The 16,058-nt window shown below is 57.6% G+C and overlaps 1 protein-coding gene across 3 annotated transcripts in view; it reads left to right on the forward strand.

The window, feature by feature from the left end:
• Positions 1-296: 296 nt before the first annotated feature.
• BICD2 (BICD cargo adaptor 2) overlaps positions 297-16,058 on the forward strand; it is a 53,250-nt gene continuing 37,488 nt past the window's right edge. For all 3 annotated transcript variants that reach the window (XM_040620375.1, XM_040620374.1, XM_040620376.1), the window contains exon 1: positions 297-626. In XM_040620375.1, coding sequence (XP_040476309.1) covers positions 387-626 — 240 coding nt within the window. In that variant the 5' untranslated portion in view covers positions 297-386. The remainder of the gene's footprint in view (positions 627-16,058) is intronic.

Here is a 16,058-nt window from a genome sequence, read left to right on the forward strand (position 1 = left end):
TCGGGGGGCGGCGGCGGAAGCGACGGCGCTGAGAGGTCGGCAGCCTAGGCTAGGGCCAATGACGGCCCTGCGACGGCCCGGGGCGCGACGAAGGCCCTCACAATACCCGCGGAGGCGGCGACTGAGGCAACGGCGGTGGAAGGAGGCCGCCCCCGCGCATGCTGCACACCAATCACGGCCGAGCCCAGCGCGCGGGGGATGACGGGCTTTGTAGTCGGCGCGGGCGGGACTACGGCCCCCACAGTGCTTCGCGCGGCGCCGAGCGCACTGCGGCTGTGCGGCGGCGGCCCGGGCGCCGTCGGGCTGGGCGGCGGCGGCGCGACGGCGGCGGACGGGACCCCGGCCTGAGCCTCGCTGGGAGCAGCGCGAGCCGGCCGCCGGCCACGATGTCGGCGCCGTCGGAGGAGGAGGAGTACGCGCGGCTGGTGATGGAGGCGCAGCCCGAGTGGCTGCGCGCCGAGGTGAAGCGGCTGTCGCACGAGCTGGCCGAGACCACGCGTGAGAAGATCCAGGCGGCCGAGTACGGGCTGGCGGTGCTCGAGGAGAAACACCAGCTCAAGCTGCAGTTCGAGGAGCTCGAGGTGGACTACGAGGCCATCCGCGGCGAGATGGAGCAACTCAAGGAGGTGAGGAACGGGGGCGGCGCCGCGCCCCGGCCGACCCCGAGCCCTTCAGCCAGGCCGGGCGGGCCCCCGAGTGGAGCCCTGACCCCGGGTTGGGCAGAGCCCCGGCCAGCCCTCCAGCCGGGCCGGGCCAGCCCCGCGGCGCCCAGGGTCTGGGTGTCCAGCCCGCCTGGAGGTGCTGCAGCGACCCGCAGGTGTGGTGGACGGCGTGCGAGCGAGAGTTCGGGCCTCCGCGGGCGGGGGCTGCGGGTGGGGCCGTGTCGCCGGTCTGTCTGCTTCTGGCTGCAGGCCTCGGGCCCGGTGGGGTCGTGTCCTCTGAGGTGTTTGTCTTCCTGGGTTGGGGGATGGGGACGTGGGATGGATGCAGGTGGCCGGTGGGGAGAGGCCCGGCCTGGGGCCCCATCGCCTCCAGGCAGATCAGTTCCCCTCTCTTCCGTGAGCGCCCTGAGGCCGGGAAACGGTCGCGACAGGGACTCGCCTTGAATGTGGTCATCTACGGTAGCTGGCATCCCCCTTGTCTCTCCTAGGCTCAGCTCTGCGACTGCCCCCTGATTACTTCTCTGGGATGCAGTACTTCTCCCGCCTACTTCCTGTCTTGGCTGCCTTGGCTGCCGTCCCAGGGTCGGGTGACAGGTCTGTGGGTGTTTGTCACCGAAGGAGCCTTGTGTCTCCTCTGTGGGTTTTTGCCCCGGGATGAGGTGAGACCCCCAGGCTGCCTGCCAGCCTCTCCAGAGAGCTGGGCAGGGCTTCCATGAAGCAGTTCTGAGTGACTGAAACAGCAGCTTCTCTCCCAGGTCTCCCTGACTCTTCAGCCCTGTTGTGGGGGGTGGGCAGGAAGAAGTTGCTTTCTGGGCGGAACATCCAGGTTTGGATCCAGGCCCAGCTCCTTGCTGGTGTGATTGTGGGCTGGAGCCTTAGCTTCTCCTTCTGCAACATTGCCCACCCAGAAAAGATTGTTCTGAGAATTATATATCTGAAAAGGCCAGGCATGGTCAGGTGTGTGGCCTGTTGGTTTCTCTGACAGTGTGCCCCTTCTCCACCAGACACTTCCCTTATCCAGGTGGGCTCTTGGCCCTCAGTCTTGGGATCCACCGTGCTTGCCACCCCCCTGACTGCCCACCTCCCAGCATTTCTGCTCCCAGTGACCTCAGGCAGGTGCCTGTACCTTTCAGAGCCTCACTGGGAACACCAGTAGGGTCCCCTTCGAATAGTGAGGAGGAGAGAATGTATTAGTCCACACAGGTGCTTAGGTCTGTGCTGGGTGGAGCAGGAGTTTGGTTAGTATCAGTAAACCGACCGCAGTTGGTGGGGGGGCCAGGTGGCAGCACATCAGACCTGTGGCCCTGTTATCTGCTAGCAGGTATTGGCACCTCCTCGGATCCAGGTTTGGCTGGCAGGTGGCCCCTCCTGCAAAGGCCCAGTCTTGGTGCGTGGGCTGAGGGGATGTACCTGCAATGGAGGGAGGCTGTGGGCTGTGCGAATAACGGAGCAGGAGCGCCTTTGGCCCCCTTCTGGTCTCTGGTCCTCCCCTCTCCCCTAGCTTGCTGAGCACCCCCTGCCCCAGCAGCAAACACAGTCCCTTTCTGTGTTGACAAGCTCATATTCATGTCCACTTTAAGAACACACAGTAGAGGAGAGAACCAGTCCCCACATAGGGGCCTTCAGTTGTCAGCTCTTTACTGTCACAGACACAGATGTTTTGACCAGCGCAAGAATCTTGGCTCTGTTTTGTGGGGTGTGTCTGGAGGGTGGATCCCAGGGGGAATCAGGAGGATGGTGTGTCAGTCCCCACACTTGTGCTTCAAGTGCTTGCTTGCTTAGTTTGATGTTACCTCCTAGCTCCTGCAGGAACTGGCCCCTTGGCCTTGGACACACGGCTCCACTGTCCTGAACTCTAGCTAGATCCCCCCACTGTAGGTGTGGTGAGAACAGTGGAGCTGGAGGTCCTGGCAGAAGCCAGAGGAAGGACCGTCCGGGTCTCAGACATGCTGCGGGAAGCTCATTGTCTCTCTCACCCAGGCCAGCACACGCTGTCCTCAACCTCATTCCTTGTAGTCTGGGTCTTATTTGGATACATTAACTCTTATTTTAAAAATCAAGATTTAAGGAGACAAATTTTGTTTTTCTCTTTTGTCCTTTTAACACTTAATTTCTTGAAGTAGAGTTGGTTCAGTTGGTGACAAATTGTATTTCAGACAGAGATGTTTGCGCTCCTGTGCCCAGCATTTGTAGATGGTCCTGTTTGTGAGGGAGGGAAGCTGGCTGGCCAAGGTGAGTGGCTTTGTGCCCAGGCCCAGGACGAGCGGGCGCTGTGGTGGCCTTGCAGCCTTTGTCGCTAGGTGAGTGTTGTCTTGACACCCTGGTGTGTGCGTGCTTGTGTGCGGTGCTACCCACGGGCCATTTTTGCCTAAGCATTTTTGCTAGTGATTGAACCTGGGTTCATAAGGGCCCAGTCCATTCCAAGTCCACTGTGTCCCCTCCCCGCTCTGGGGGGGAAGAGATTGGATGGCCTTTGCTCAGCTGTGTGGTGTTTCCTGTCCTGAGTGCCCATGTCCTCATCTTACTCTGTACCCTCTGCTGCAGCTTCAAGGGGGCAGGTGTGCTGGGGTGGCAGCTCCTGCCTGCTGGGCTCAGGCAGGTGCCCTGACTGGGTGGTCCTTGTGCCTCAGGCCAGGGGCAGGGGACTGAGTGTAGTGTCAGAGCCCTCGCTGCCTTGGGTGCCAGCTCGGGATCTTGTTTGTGCAGTGTACTTAGGCCCCGGGAAGCAGCGGGTGGAATTGGGTGAGCTGTGGTGTGTCACGGGCTGGGCACAGTGCCCGGCACACAGTAAGTGCTTACTTAGTGTTTGCCAGCTAGTGTCGTCAGCTCCTTCCGTCCATCCCACTCAGGCCCGGCTCCCCTGCCTGCCGTCCCCACAGTCCCCTGGATTGGGCGGCAGAGCCTGCTCGACTAGGGCCGTGGAATCGGCTCACCCTGTACTGCCGCCCTGTGTCCCGGCTGCCCTCGTTGCTCTCACCGGCCCTGCCTCTTCCAGCTCCTGGAAGGCCGGCCCACCTGCCAACTCGCCTGCCCTTGGAGGCCTGGGCGCTTCTCACCACTGCCTCCGCCTCCTCTCTGGACTTGCCTGAGCCCAGCTCTCAGCACTGAAGTCCGTCTGTCTGGTCCTGCTAAGCCTGAAAGGCCAGGCAGAGCTGCTGGAGGCACTGCTCTGTCTCCTATACTCACTCCTCCCTCCCCTCCCCTCCTCTTCCAGTGGATGGGGAAACTGAGGTATGGATGGGTGGGGGTGACCAATGAGTACTAGGTCCTCAGGTGCCGGGTCCCCTCAAGGTCTTTGCGTAGAAGTTACAGCTTTGAGTCAGTTTAGTCCCACAGAGGAGGGTGCTATGAAGGCCTGCCCATGCCCCACTGACTCCTACAGCCCCCACACCTACCTTTGGGGTCACCACCTTGTTATGTCCGTCCTACATCCGGGGGAGCCGAGGCACAGAGAAGCCGAGTTTTGCTCAAGGCTGTGAGCCTGTGTGGCGTGTCCCTGTTCCTGCTGAGGAGGGAGGGGTGGTTGGAGGCTGCCTCAAGTGTTTGCTTGGGGTTGGGAAGAGCCCTGACTTGGCTAAAGCCTCTGGGGATTCTCCTGGAAGATGGAGTGGAGTCTTGGGGCTGGAGTCCCCTGGGGGACCTGCAGCCTTTGGGTCCGGCTGTGCAGTGGTCTGCGTGGACAGGAAGGGGCCTGACTTGGGGCGGGAGGTGGGGTGTGGTGGGCCCTGAACGCACAGGTTGCGGTGCCCTCAGGGTCTGACAGTCGGGGAGGCAGCTGCGGGTGTGCAAGGATGGTGACCAGCTGGCTCACCATGGCTGCACTGCTGGGCGCTTCCCACTTGGCTGCCTGTGGAACGTGTGTCAGGCAGGGATCACAAAGCAAGTGTCAGGGCTCTTCCTCCACTAGAAAGGCCAGAGTCTCCTGCCTTGCCTCCATGTCCCCTCCTGTCCTGTCCGTGGTGACTGGCTGTGATGGAGCTGCTTCTCGAGGCGAGGGGAGGGCGGGAGCCCGAGAAGTGCAGCCCCCGCAGGGAAGGAGGTGCTGCACATGCTGTCCGGGGCCACGGTCTCCACGCTGGCTCCGAGGGAGAGAGTGGATCCTGCCTGGCCCTCAGGAGCCGCGTGGCCCTGGACTAGCGGCATGCCCTTCAGGGCCAGGGCAGGCAGTGGTCAGAGAGAGCTGTGGTCAGGGCCACACGGACTCCTGCTGGGCTTCCCTGTCACCTCAGGGACCCTGGCCCCTTCCTGGGAGGGAGGAGATCAGTTACCCCTTGTCAGTGAGGGGCAGTCCCCCGCAGTCACACTTCTCCACGGTGGTGCACTGGCTGGCGTGCCGCTACAAACATCGGGGTAAAGAAAGATTGGCTGCTTCTGAGACAGTGAGGTGAAGCTGCCCAGTGGGCAGGGGCTGGCCAGGACCCAGCAGGCCCTGACGGGCAAGGCCCTCCCGGGCCTGGGAGCCTTCCCCCATAGCAGACTCTACCCTGGGAAGAGGACCCAGAGCTGGGGTCACAGGGATGCAGGGCCGTCCAGGCTCAGGCAGGTGATAGTATCAAGGAGGTCTGGGGCCCGGCTTCTTTTTAGAGCTTAATATGTTTTAAAAATCGTACGTCTGTCTGAGGAGTATCAGAAGCTAGCTGTGAGCGGTATGTGTGTGGGAATTCGGAAGGTGATGGCAAGTGTGGGGAACGGCGGGCTGTTTCTACTTGCCAGCTGTTTTCTTCCCGTGGATGTCGGGCAGCTGCACGAGATACTCTAGAAAGCAGAGAACGGCATCTATAACAGCTTTCAAAGAGACACGGTTCAGTGTTATGCTCCGGGTTGCAGAAAAGCAGGTTTAATTCACACGAATGGAGCCTGGGTTTCCGTGGGTTTGGAGGACGCTGTGCACTTCGGTCCATTCGCTGTGTTATGTGAAATCATTGTGTGGTTTGTGTTTTACGGGTTTGTTTTTTTAAAGGCAGTTTGTCTGCTTAGCGCCCCTGCTAAGGGTTTCCACCTTCTTTAGGGGAAATTTCAAGCAGAACCCAAGCAGAGGGAATCGTGTGGTTGGCGTGTGTGTTCTGCCCACATCTGCGGCTCCAGCTCTGCTCTTCCTGGGCCTTGCTTCTCTGTAAGCACGACTGTGTGTTGTGCTGAAAAAATAAGGACTCTTTTTTATAAAATGTAAGTTAAATGTTTCATACCATCCACAGGTGAATTTTCACATCTGGCGAAGTTAATAATTCCTTGATGTTGTCACGATCCAGTCAGATCCAGTCAGCGTTCGCGTTTCCCTGTTTGGCTCAGAAATGTTGCTTTGCTGGCATTGTTGGCATCAGGAGCCAAGCAGGGTCTGCTGGGTGCCCTGGCTGAGGGCCTGTCCCTTTACAGATGGGGTTGTAGCTGTGGGCGCTTGTCCTGAGAATGCCTGACCTGCCTCCTGCCAGGAGCCTGGGGCTGCTGTCATCCCGCAGGCCTCACTCTATCTTTGTGTTCCTTTGTCTTAAAAAGTTGGCGGGCTGCTCCCTTTAGCTGAGTGGTGGCCTGGCTCCTGGGTTGCCTGTCTAGCACGTTTGTGAGACCAGCCTTCTTGCACCTCCTCTACCCTCCGGGTCTCATGATCACCCATCAGGTGTGTCCTGGCTGAGGCAGAGTGGTGCCCCCTCTCTGTGACCCAGGAGAGAGGGGCTGGCCTTGTCCCCACTCCGCAGGTGGGGACCTGGGTCAGAGCAAGGGCTCATGGCCCATGCTGTATGCCAGCAAGGGTTGATGTGACCCCCAACGGCCCCCTCCCTGGGTCTTGGTGTCCTTGTGTTAGGCCAGCGCCTCCCGGAAGCCCTGCCAGTGATGGCATGAGGGTGGCCCTGGGACCTGTTTGGCAGGATCGGTCATTTGCTGCCTGGGGTCCCCTGGGCACTCTGCTCTCTCCTTCTCCCTCGCACCCCATCCCGTATGCACTGCAGGGGTCCAGGCTTGTCCACCAGCCTGAGGGAGTCCCTGGATGCCCTAGAGCTGTGACCCAGGGTGCTCAGAGGGCATGTTGGCTCCTAGATGGGGCAGAGCCAGGCAGGCTGTCTGCTGTCACCCTGTCACCTGGTGCAAATGCTGGGATTGCAGATGCTCACCCTGGTTAGGGAGGGCAGACTCCCATAGCAGCCTAAGAGCAAGTTGTTGCCAGCACTGATGTCCCCCAGCTTTGTCCTGTGGCCAGCCTGGTGAGGCAGTCCCATATCTGTTTGTTCCAGAAATGGGTGATGTTTGAGGAGCAGTGGGAGCTGGTGGGGGCTCAGCCTTTGCTCATGTGCAGTCTTGTCCCAGAAAACAGCAGCCCCAGGCCCCATGTGGGATCCCACAGGACAGACCGCATGTGTCCTCAGCATTGCTGGTTGCTACCGTTTCTCAGACTTTCCGTGTTTGTTGTGACCCTGACAGTTTTGAGGAGCACTGGGCAGGTGTTTTGGCCAATGTCCCTCAGTTGGGATTTGTCTCCTGTGTTTCTCGGGATGGGTTTTGGGGAGGAGGGTTGCAGCCATGAAGTGCTCTTCTCACCATGTCCCTGGCTGGGTGTTTGCCTGGGCCTCCACTGTCAGGGCGCCCCTTCCCCCTTTCCAGACCCCTCCTGGACGGGAGTCTCTACGTACGTGTTTCGGGATTTTTCTGCATGGGAGACCTGTGTCTTCCCAGTTTATTTACTTAGCTGTCCACGGGTTTATATTGCTGTTGACTCACAGACACTTGGTCTCGTTCGCGTCAGGATCCAGTACTGCTGATCCTCTTGTTCTCTGTTTCCAGCTTTGGCCCCTGGTGGCTGTTCCATTTGCTCCTGTGCCCCCTCGACACACTCACTGTCATGATCTGTCCTACCTTCCTCCTTCCTTCCCCTCCCCTGTCCTCCTCCCCTCTTCCTCCATCCCTCCCTCCTTCTCTCTTTCTTACCAACTTTCTGGTGCTGCAAGGTACTCCAAGCTCATCTTGTGTGCTCTGTACCTCAGTCCTGGAATCAGCCGTTTCTTCAAGGAGCCTGGTTTCTTTTATTGGAGAGGGTGTTAGAAACCAAGATCTGGGGGCGCCTGGGTGGCTCAGTCGGTGAAGTGTCTGCCTTTGGCTCAGGTCATGATCCTGGGGTTCTGGATTCGTGTCTCGCGTCAGGCTCTCTGCTACGTGAGGAGTCTGCTTCTCCCTCTCTCTCTGCCCCTGCCCTTGCCCCCTGGCAGGCACACACACTCTCTCAGTAAATAAATACATAAAATCTTGGGGGGAAAATAAAGAAGCAGCCACCACTGCCATCACGATCTGGGTGCTGCATGTTTGCTGCTGCTGGAGAGTCACTGTCTCTACGCCCTCCCGGCCGACAGAGCCAGGAGAACCCATGTACACACATCCACAGACGGTTCTAGACAGAGCCACCTGTGTATGTGTTAAGCTGAACATGGGTTCATACGATATCCCAGCTCTGGCCCGTCACCGCGTGCGTTGTTCTGGCTGCCTCTCCTTGCTTATCTGTAGCCTCCCTCCAGCGGTGAGACACCTGGCTCTGCCACCCGCCACCCAGATACGTGACCGCTCTGTTGGAGCACAGGTGCACAGGAGGGTCAGAGTGGCTGACCTGTGCCTGCGTCACCTAGAGCGGAGTGCTTCTGTGCCTTAGGTCTTCTCTACTCCACTTAGTTCCAAATAAGGTGCTTGAGCAAGCACCGCGTTCCCCGTCCCTTCAGTGAGGTGCCCTCATCCATTTGAAGTACAGTTAGACTGCTCGCACGTATTGTGTTCCTTCCTAGGATCCCCCAGCTTTCTCAGTGATTTTTTAAAATTGGCATGCACTTTTCTGCATTCAGACCGGGTGTCCTGGTTGCTTCCGGCTTCCTGAAGCTGCTATAAACATCTGTGTGCCAAGTGTTTGCGTGGGATAAGTTTTCAAGTCATTTGGGTCAATACCTGGGCTTGTGAATGCTGGATTGAATACGTTTAGTTTTGCAAGAAACCCCCGAACTCTCCCCAGCAGCTGCGCAGTCTGTGTGCCTGCGTCCAGACCGTGCGTGTCTGCTGCTCACGTCCTCGCCAGCGTTTGGCGTGGTCGGTGCTCTGGATTTTGGCCACTCCAGGAAGCGTCCCCGATGACACTCAGCGCGGAGCAGCGTGTCGTGTGCTCGGTTGCTGTCTGTGTCCTTGGTGGGGGGTCGGCTCTCCTCTTTGGCTGATTTGAAAATTGAGTGGTATCTTACTGTTTTAGAAGTTCTTTGTCTGTTTTGGACACAAGTCCTGGTTTGCAGGTAATTCTCCCAGCCTGTGGCTGATCTTCTTAGTCTCGTAGCAGGTCTCTCACAGAGCGGTGTTCATGTTCGTGCCATCTTGCTTTTGGTGCTGAGCTCTGCGTCACCAAACCCCGGATCACACCGGTTCTTCTGCTGTGTTTCTGTCTGGAAGTTCTGTAGGTTTGCGCTTTATGTTCAGGTCAAGGTTTGGTTTTAAGTTAGTTTTTGTGAAGGGCATAAGGTGTGCCCAGACTCACTTTTTCGCATGGGGGTGTCTGGGTGTTGTAACTCCATTCGTTGAAGGGACTAGACTATGTTTTTGCTCCGTTGTATTCCCCCCCACAAGGTCCGTTTGCTGGGCCAACTGCGGGCGCTGTGTTCTGAGTTACCTTTTTTATCATATCCCACTGTCTAGATTGTGTGTTTTCATCTTTTCATGTGTCCCTTAAGCCTTGTGGTTTTGGTTGTATGACTCTGTGCACCTGACTGGGGCCTGCTCCCCAGGTCTTCAGCCCTGGGCTGATGAGGTTGGTTGTGGTCACTGACAACCCATGATTGTCCTTTTTTAAAATCTTGGCAAAAAGTAATAGAACACACATGGTTAAAAAGAAAATTCACCAGTGGGGTTGGTGAGACTCTTGCTAAAAGACCAGTGTGGTATGTCTGTGTCCTTGTGCCCTCGTCCCTGAAGGCGGTTCACAGGACAGTGTCTTCATGTAATTTTCCTTCCCTTTGGGCTCAGCTCAGTGAGGGTTGATTCTCTTCCTGATAAACCAGGCCAGTGATCTGCTTAACTTACTAGCCTGTGCATTTGACCCAGGCAGCAGTTAGGGGAGGGGTGTGTGGTCAGCCAGTGGTTGGACCTGAGACCCAGTTCCCCATGGGTGTTCCACTGGCTGCCTGCCCCGGGGGCCTCTCCATCTCTTCAGAAGTGTTTGGGTTCAGGTGCCTCTGCTACCATTTCAGGTTCCCGCCACCCTCTGGGAACGTCTTTCCAGCCTGTTGGGCCCCCAGGTTTGGCCTCTCCCTTGGCTGCTCCTCGTCGCTGGCTTTGGGACAGGTCTGCAGGAACCCACTGATTTATGGTCGGTCCACATGGGGCTCCCACATGCTTTTGCTTCCAAGCACACCTCTTTCTCTTGCTCTCTCAGCGCCTCCCTTCCACTGGGGGATGCTCTCCTGTGCTTGCACGGGCTGAGGTCTGGAATGCCTCTCTGTTTTTAGGACCTAGATGCGGCCGTGAAGCTTGGGGAGGGAGTGCAGGTAGGCCCGAGGGCCGGGGCGCAGGGCGGCAGGTAGTTTCTGCAGGTTCCAGGGTGGCTGCAGTGCTGGTGCTGTTGTCGTGGGCTGTCAGCTGGCTCTGGGCAGTCCCTACAGGAGGGCGTCCTGGAGCTGTGACATGGATCATGTGCACGCCTGTGCATATGTCACAGCACAGGAGGGGCCTGACAGCCTCACCCCTCCAGACAACCTCAAGGTGTGCCGGGTGGAGGGGCGAGGCTGGGAGACCAGACAGTGGGCGTCAGCACAGGGTCCTGGCTGTCCCCCGGGAGGTTCTCCCCTCTCTTGTCCTCTCTCCTTGGGGAGTGGGAGCCCCTCATGGCAGGTGATCCTGTACTGGGTCTTTGGGGGCACTTGGGACCAACTCTGCCAGGGTGAGCATGACACAGTGCCAGTTGTGGGGGAGTCCTGCCCCTGAGACCCACTGTCTCGTCCTGGCACGGCTGTGGACACGTCTGTCCCCAAGGTTGCAGGCTCTGGGTCCTAAGGTAGAGTCTCTGGCCACTTGGTGCCCATGTGGCTGGCTGGGTGTCCCTTCACCACGAGACTACTAACGGAGAAGATGTGCTGAGATTAGAGACGGAGCAGCCAACGCAGGCTACTCTCCTGGTGTTTCCAGCCCAGGCCATCCTGGGGGTGCAGGGCAGATGGGAGCTGGGCAGCTGCCCCTCCTGCCGTGCTTGCAGGATGCTCAGTGAGGTTTGTGGTGGGCAGCCAGCTGCTGCGGGAACATAGGGGCTTGTCCCTGGCCCCAGGACTGGCCTCTAGGTCCCTGGGGACCGCCGCCAGCCCTGGGGCTCAGCTGGCCAGAAGCCTGCCTGCTGACGCTGAGGCAATTAGGGTGTAATCTTCCCTAAATGCACCCGATTCTGGCTAAATCCCTACTGCCCAGGAGTGGATTCCCAGTTTTCTAAAAGCAGCTTAATGTTTGGACACTGCCCAAGGCAGCTGGGGTGCGTGGTGGCAATGGGACAAATGTGGGTGGATGGGACGGACCGGGGGGGGGGGGTGACAACCATCCATAGGCAGTCGTATTCTGTTCCCATGTGGGCGTCTGGTTCGTCTGATCCCCACAGCCCATGTGCAGGTTCTCCACGGGGAAACTGAGGCCAGAAGCCACATAGTGGGAAGGGTGGGTTGATGGAGGACAGGTGTCACACATGGACCACCTGGGCCTGGGACAGGGATGGGCCCTTGGCATGCTGGTCTGATGGGTGAGGGCTGTCTGCGGGCAGAGTTTGTGTCGTGTGCCACAGCCTCTGTCTGCCCCCCGTCCCCAGGAGGAGGTCCCTGTTCCCGGAAGGAGACTCCCAAATCCACGAGGGGGCTGCACCCCTTCCCGGGATAGGTTCCCAATCCAACGAGGAGGCCTGCTCTCTAGCTCCCCCCGTCCCCCCGAACCCAGAGCACCTCCAGCCTTCCCAGCAGATCGCCTTGCACCTGTGTATTCCCTGGAGCTGTTGTCTGTCCGTCCCCCCCGCCCCAGCGTCCCCTTGTCCTCCCTGCTCTCCAGGCCGTCCGTAGACAATTACCGAGCATCTGTCACTTGCCAGATGTGGGCTTGCCTGGCCCCACTGAGGAGGTGCGCGCTTGGTGCTGGTGTGGGGTGCCCTGGGCCCACTGGTGTGTGCATTTTCATAGGCCAGGCCTGCGCCCCCGCCACTGCCCTGGCCTACGCTGTGGTATTCGGGGGTTCGGGCCCTTCCTCCCCCAGCTCGACTCTCTGAACTGAAATGATAGGAGTGCTGGTCTTTGGGTGGTGTTTACTGAGGGCATTCGCAGGAAGTGGAAGGTCCCAGGGTGGGCCCCTGCTCTCCCTTGGGCTGACTGCCCTGAGCCCTGCCCTCAGCCTGCCAGGCCACTTCAATCCCTGGTGACACCCTAGCTCTGAGAGGTGGCCCAATGGGGACCCAGCAGGGATGTCCCAGGCCTCCAGGTTCTGTCCTTGTGGGGGAGCTTGTCCCTCTCCTTCCATGGTTTCTCTGCCTGGAGGCACCCAGGAAGCTGCTCCTGCTGGCCATCCCGTGTCTCCCACTTGTTGGGATTCACTGTGAGGTGGGGCTGAGCCCTTCTTCAAGTGGTGGGCTGCATTAATCAGGGTGGGATGGGTCTTGAGGGATGGAAGATTCCAGAGTGACTGTGGCTGCTGCCCAGATGATTCTGTCTTATAAGCAGCCCTGGTTTTTGACATGGGTGCCTAACTCACCTGTAAGGAGACAAAGAGTTGCTTGTGCTCCCATGGCTGCCCCACCAGGAGGGTCACCAGCAGGCGCCTTCCACCCCACCTGGCCCCAAGAGCCCTGCTGACCTCTGCAGCGATGAGGTTCTCTTGCAGACCTTTGTGTTAATGGTTGGCTTCCTATCTGAGCTGGGTGCCAAGTCGGTGCCTGAGTCACCAACACCTCACCCTTGGGGATGTCGGGGTCACCAGTGTGCAAGGCTGTGTGTGCACCTGCACTCTAGCCTTTCCTGGTGATTCCAACAAGTGGGACCCATCTGCCCTTGTCCAAGACAGACACGCACGGATAGCCACCCTGGTCCCCTGGCAAAAAGGCCAGGCCCTCCTCGGGCTCTGCCGCTTGGGTTGCCTAGCGCCTGGGGGGTGCAGGGCCATGTGCCAGGAGTGAGATAATCTCCGTAAGTCGTATGAAGTGGGGCTGAGGACCAGCGTGACCAGCCTCAGCCAGATCTGGGGATTAACAGGCACTGCCCCAGTAAACCCCAACATTCCAGATTCCAGGCTCCACATTCCAGGACTGGGGAAGGGCTGCCTAGCAGGTGCGGCTGCACCTGTGAACAGATGTTTCTGGCTCCCCAGGTGATTTGGAGGCAAGGTGGCTAAACAGGGCCAGGTGTTGGTTCTGCCTTCCGATCTCTGCCTCTTTCCTGCCTTCTCTGGCGGTCGCACCTGGGAGATGATAGGACGTCACTTGCTCTTGGAGCCTAGTTTCTCTCGCCTGTGCAAGGAGATCTTTCCCATGAGAGAGAAGCTAATGGGCTTCCGTTGGCACAGACTGTGAAGTGCTCAGGTTATTGCCTGAACCACCCCCCCTCAGGGCCTCTCCCATCTGTGGCATCTCCTCCCTGGACCTTGTCAGAGCTGGAAAGCTGCAGAGGCTTGGTGGGGGGGGGCTAGGGGGCTTGGGGGCTGAGCTGCTCCGTTCTGGGTGTTGCGTGAGCACCACCTGTGCCTCGGGGCCTTACTCAGGGATGTCTGTCCGTCTGTCTGGGACGCAGCCCTTTTCATGCCCCCCTGCCGCCAGTCCTTTGTTGACCATTTGGAGACACTCCTCTGTGAAGAAGCTGTTGGGGACTGTCACCAGTGTTTCTGGAAGGTGTCTGCGTTTTTCTTACTGATGCATTGGAGTTCTTTGTATAGTCTGGATATGGATCCTCCTGTCGTTGGGCTGTGAGTGGTTCTGACGCTGCCACAGCGGGAGGTGTGGCTGAGGGGTGGGGTGGCCCAGAGGCCCAGTGGTCCTCTGCCAGGGACAGCTGAGGCCTCCGCCTCTGGGAGCCTTACTTTATTCCTCCAAAAAAAACGTGAACGCAGATCCTTCTGAGAACTTTGAGCCTGGCAATAAGTGAAATGGTACGGTGAAGGCACTAATGGAAATGGGGCCAGTATTGTGACTTTTAAAGGTCTTTTAACGGGAGGGGACCTCACACCCACTGGAATGGCTGATCAGAGGCAGCAAGTGTTGATGACAATGTGCAGAAATGAAAACTCACAGTTGGCCGGTAGGAAGTAAAATGGTGCAGCTGCCTTGGCAAATGGTTTGGCGGTTCCTCAAAGCCGTAAACACAGTTACCGTGTGACCTAGCGGTGTGCTCCTACATGTATGCCCAAGACATGAAAAGAGCATCCGCATGAACACTCCGTGAGTGCCCACAGCAGCATCGTTCTGAGCAGCCCTGAAGTAAAGCGCTGGGACGTGGCACACGTTGCTGAACCGTGGAACGCGATGTTCCGCCAGAGGCTGGTCACACCGGAGACATCGCGTGTGAGGTTCCCCTTCTGCGAAGTGTCCTTGCAGGCAAACCTGCAGACACAGACATACACTGGTGGTTTTTAGGGTCTCGGATGGGGGAGCTGGGGAGTGACTGCTAGTGGGGGTGAGACCTTCTTTTTGCAGTGATGAGAATGTGGAAGTCGTGGTGATGGTTGCACCGCCCCGTGAATATACTAAAATCCACTGAATTGTACCCATGGAAAGGGTGAATGTTATGGTATGTGAATTATAGCTTTACAACTTCTTAGGTGAGGGGAGAGTCTTTCTGCTTGCTAGTGGTCGGGATAAATCTCACCGTTGCTCTGCCGTGACCCCAGAGGGTCTGAGGCAGCTCCCTTCAGGCTCGTGGCGCACAGTGCCCGTGACCCCTTGGCGCTCCCCCTCCTGCTCCGGCTCAGCCCTCCCACCAGAGTTGCTGTCCTTTCCTGTGACTAAGTCTTGGGGTTCTAGTTAAAGTAGTATCCAAGGGTTAATTTTTTTTGATGTTGAGATGATAAATTGTAACCACTTACTTTGAGAGGATGGAGATGTGTCAGTGAGCTTTCTGGAGGTGTTCTCAATGCATTTCCTAGGTGAAATCATCACTTCTCATCCTTTCTTCGTGTCTTCTAGCCTCCGTCACCTGTGGGGACAGGTCCCTTGCTTTGTCCTTCCCAGGGGCGGGACCCCAGGGCTTGTCCGGTATTAATGCAGTTGTCCTTGGTTAACATCAGCTCAGCCGTCTCGCTGGATTTATGATGCCCAGGTGTTCTTGTTACGATGTCAAGAATAAAGCTACCACGTCCATTTTTGTAGAGCTCTGGCTGAGAAGCGAGGCCAGTCATTGTGAGTGTGTCTTTGTGTGGGCGGTTTTTCACACGTTACTCTGTCTGTGGCAGGAATGTCTGTAGTTCACCTTCTGACACACTCTTTGGCCAGCTTCCTATATAGGCTTGCTTATGCAGATCCCTGTCAGGCACCAAATGAGTATTGTAAAAACTGAATTGTGTTGGTGCCGCAGGTTTGGCGATCCCGGTGAAGGGTAGCTCTGTGTCCTGGGGCCCCCCAAGTCTCTGTGCCCACGTTAGGTGTGGGTATCCTGGCCCCGCCGCCCTCCCTCCCTGCAGGGAGGGTTGGGGGAGCTCCTGTATGAGTTCTGGTGTGTCCACTGAGCCCAGTGTGACCGCCCTCTGTCCCATCTTGTGCTGGGAGTGGACATGGTAGTGAACAGAGAGGCTCTGGGGTCCAGCTCCAGTCCTGCCCCCTCGGGCACATCATCTGGGGATGTGGGGGCACCGGCTTGTGGGTGCCTGACTTAGAGACAGGTGCCCCGCACAGACCACCACCCTGGATGAGAAAATACACCAGCTTAGTTGTTTTTGCTTTATTTTGCTTTCGGGCTTTTCTTGGGACACTTCCTCTTCCTGAGACTTTTGTTTGTTTACTTTGTTGCGTCTCTGTGTTTCTTTTTATCACTGAAGTGTATTTTTAGCGCATCCTCCCCTCCCCACAGTACTGCTTTGGCAGTGGTCCCCAAGTACTGACAGGAGATGTTTCTGTTTTTTGTTAGCTCGGTTTCCTGGTGTTTGTCTGTGTGGCCTCTTTGGTACAGACATTAGCAAAGAGATCCAATTTTCATGTGTTTGGGTGCATGCTAATAATATTTTTAAATAGCTTTTATTTTTTAAGGACAGTTGTAGATTTATAGAAAATTTGAGAGGCATCTATTTTTATTTTGCTCTACCATGGCGCTCAGCGTGTGTGTACAACTTCTGTTGAGGTCGCAGTGAGGTCAGCCTGTCCCGTTGTCATACCGTTTCCTTAGGGAAACGCTCTGATTGGAAAGAAGCCTGTGCCTTTCATCCTGTTGTGTCTTCTCCATGTTGACG

Source organism: Ursus maritimus, unplaced genomic scaffold (genome assembly GCF_017311325.1).
Source record: "Ursus maritimus isolate PB19 unplaced genomic scaffold, ASM1731132v1 scaffold_34, whole genome shotgun sequence".
NCBI classification, from domain to species: Eukaryota; Metazoa; Chordata; class Mammalia; order Carnivora; family Ursidae; genus Ursus; species Ursus maritimus.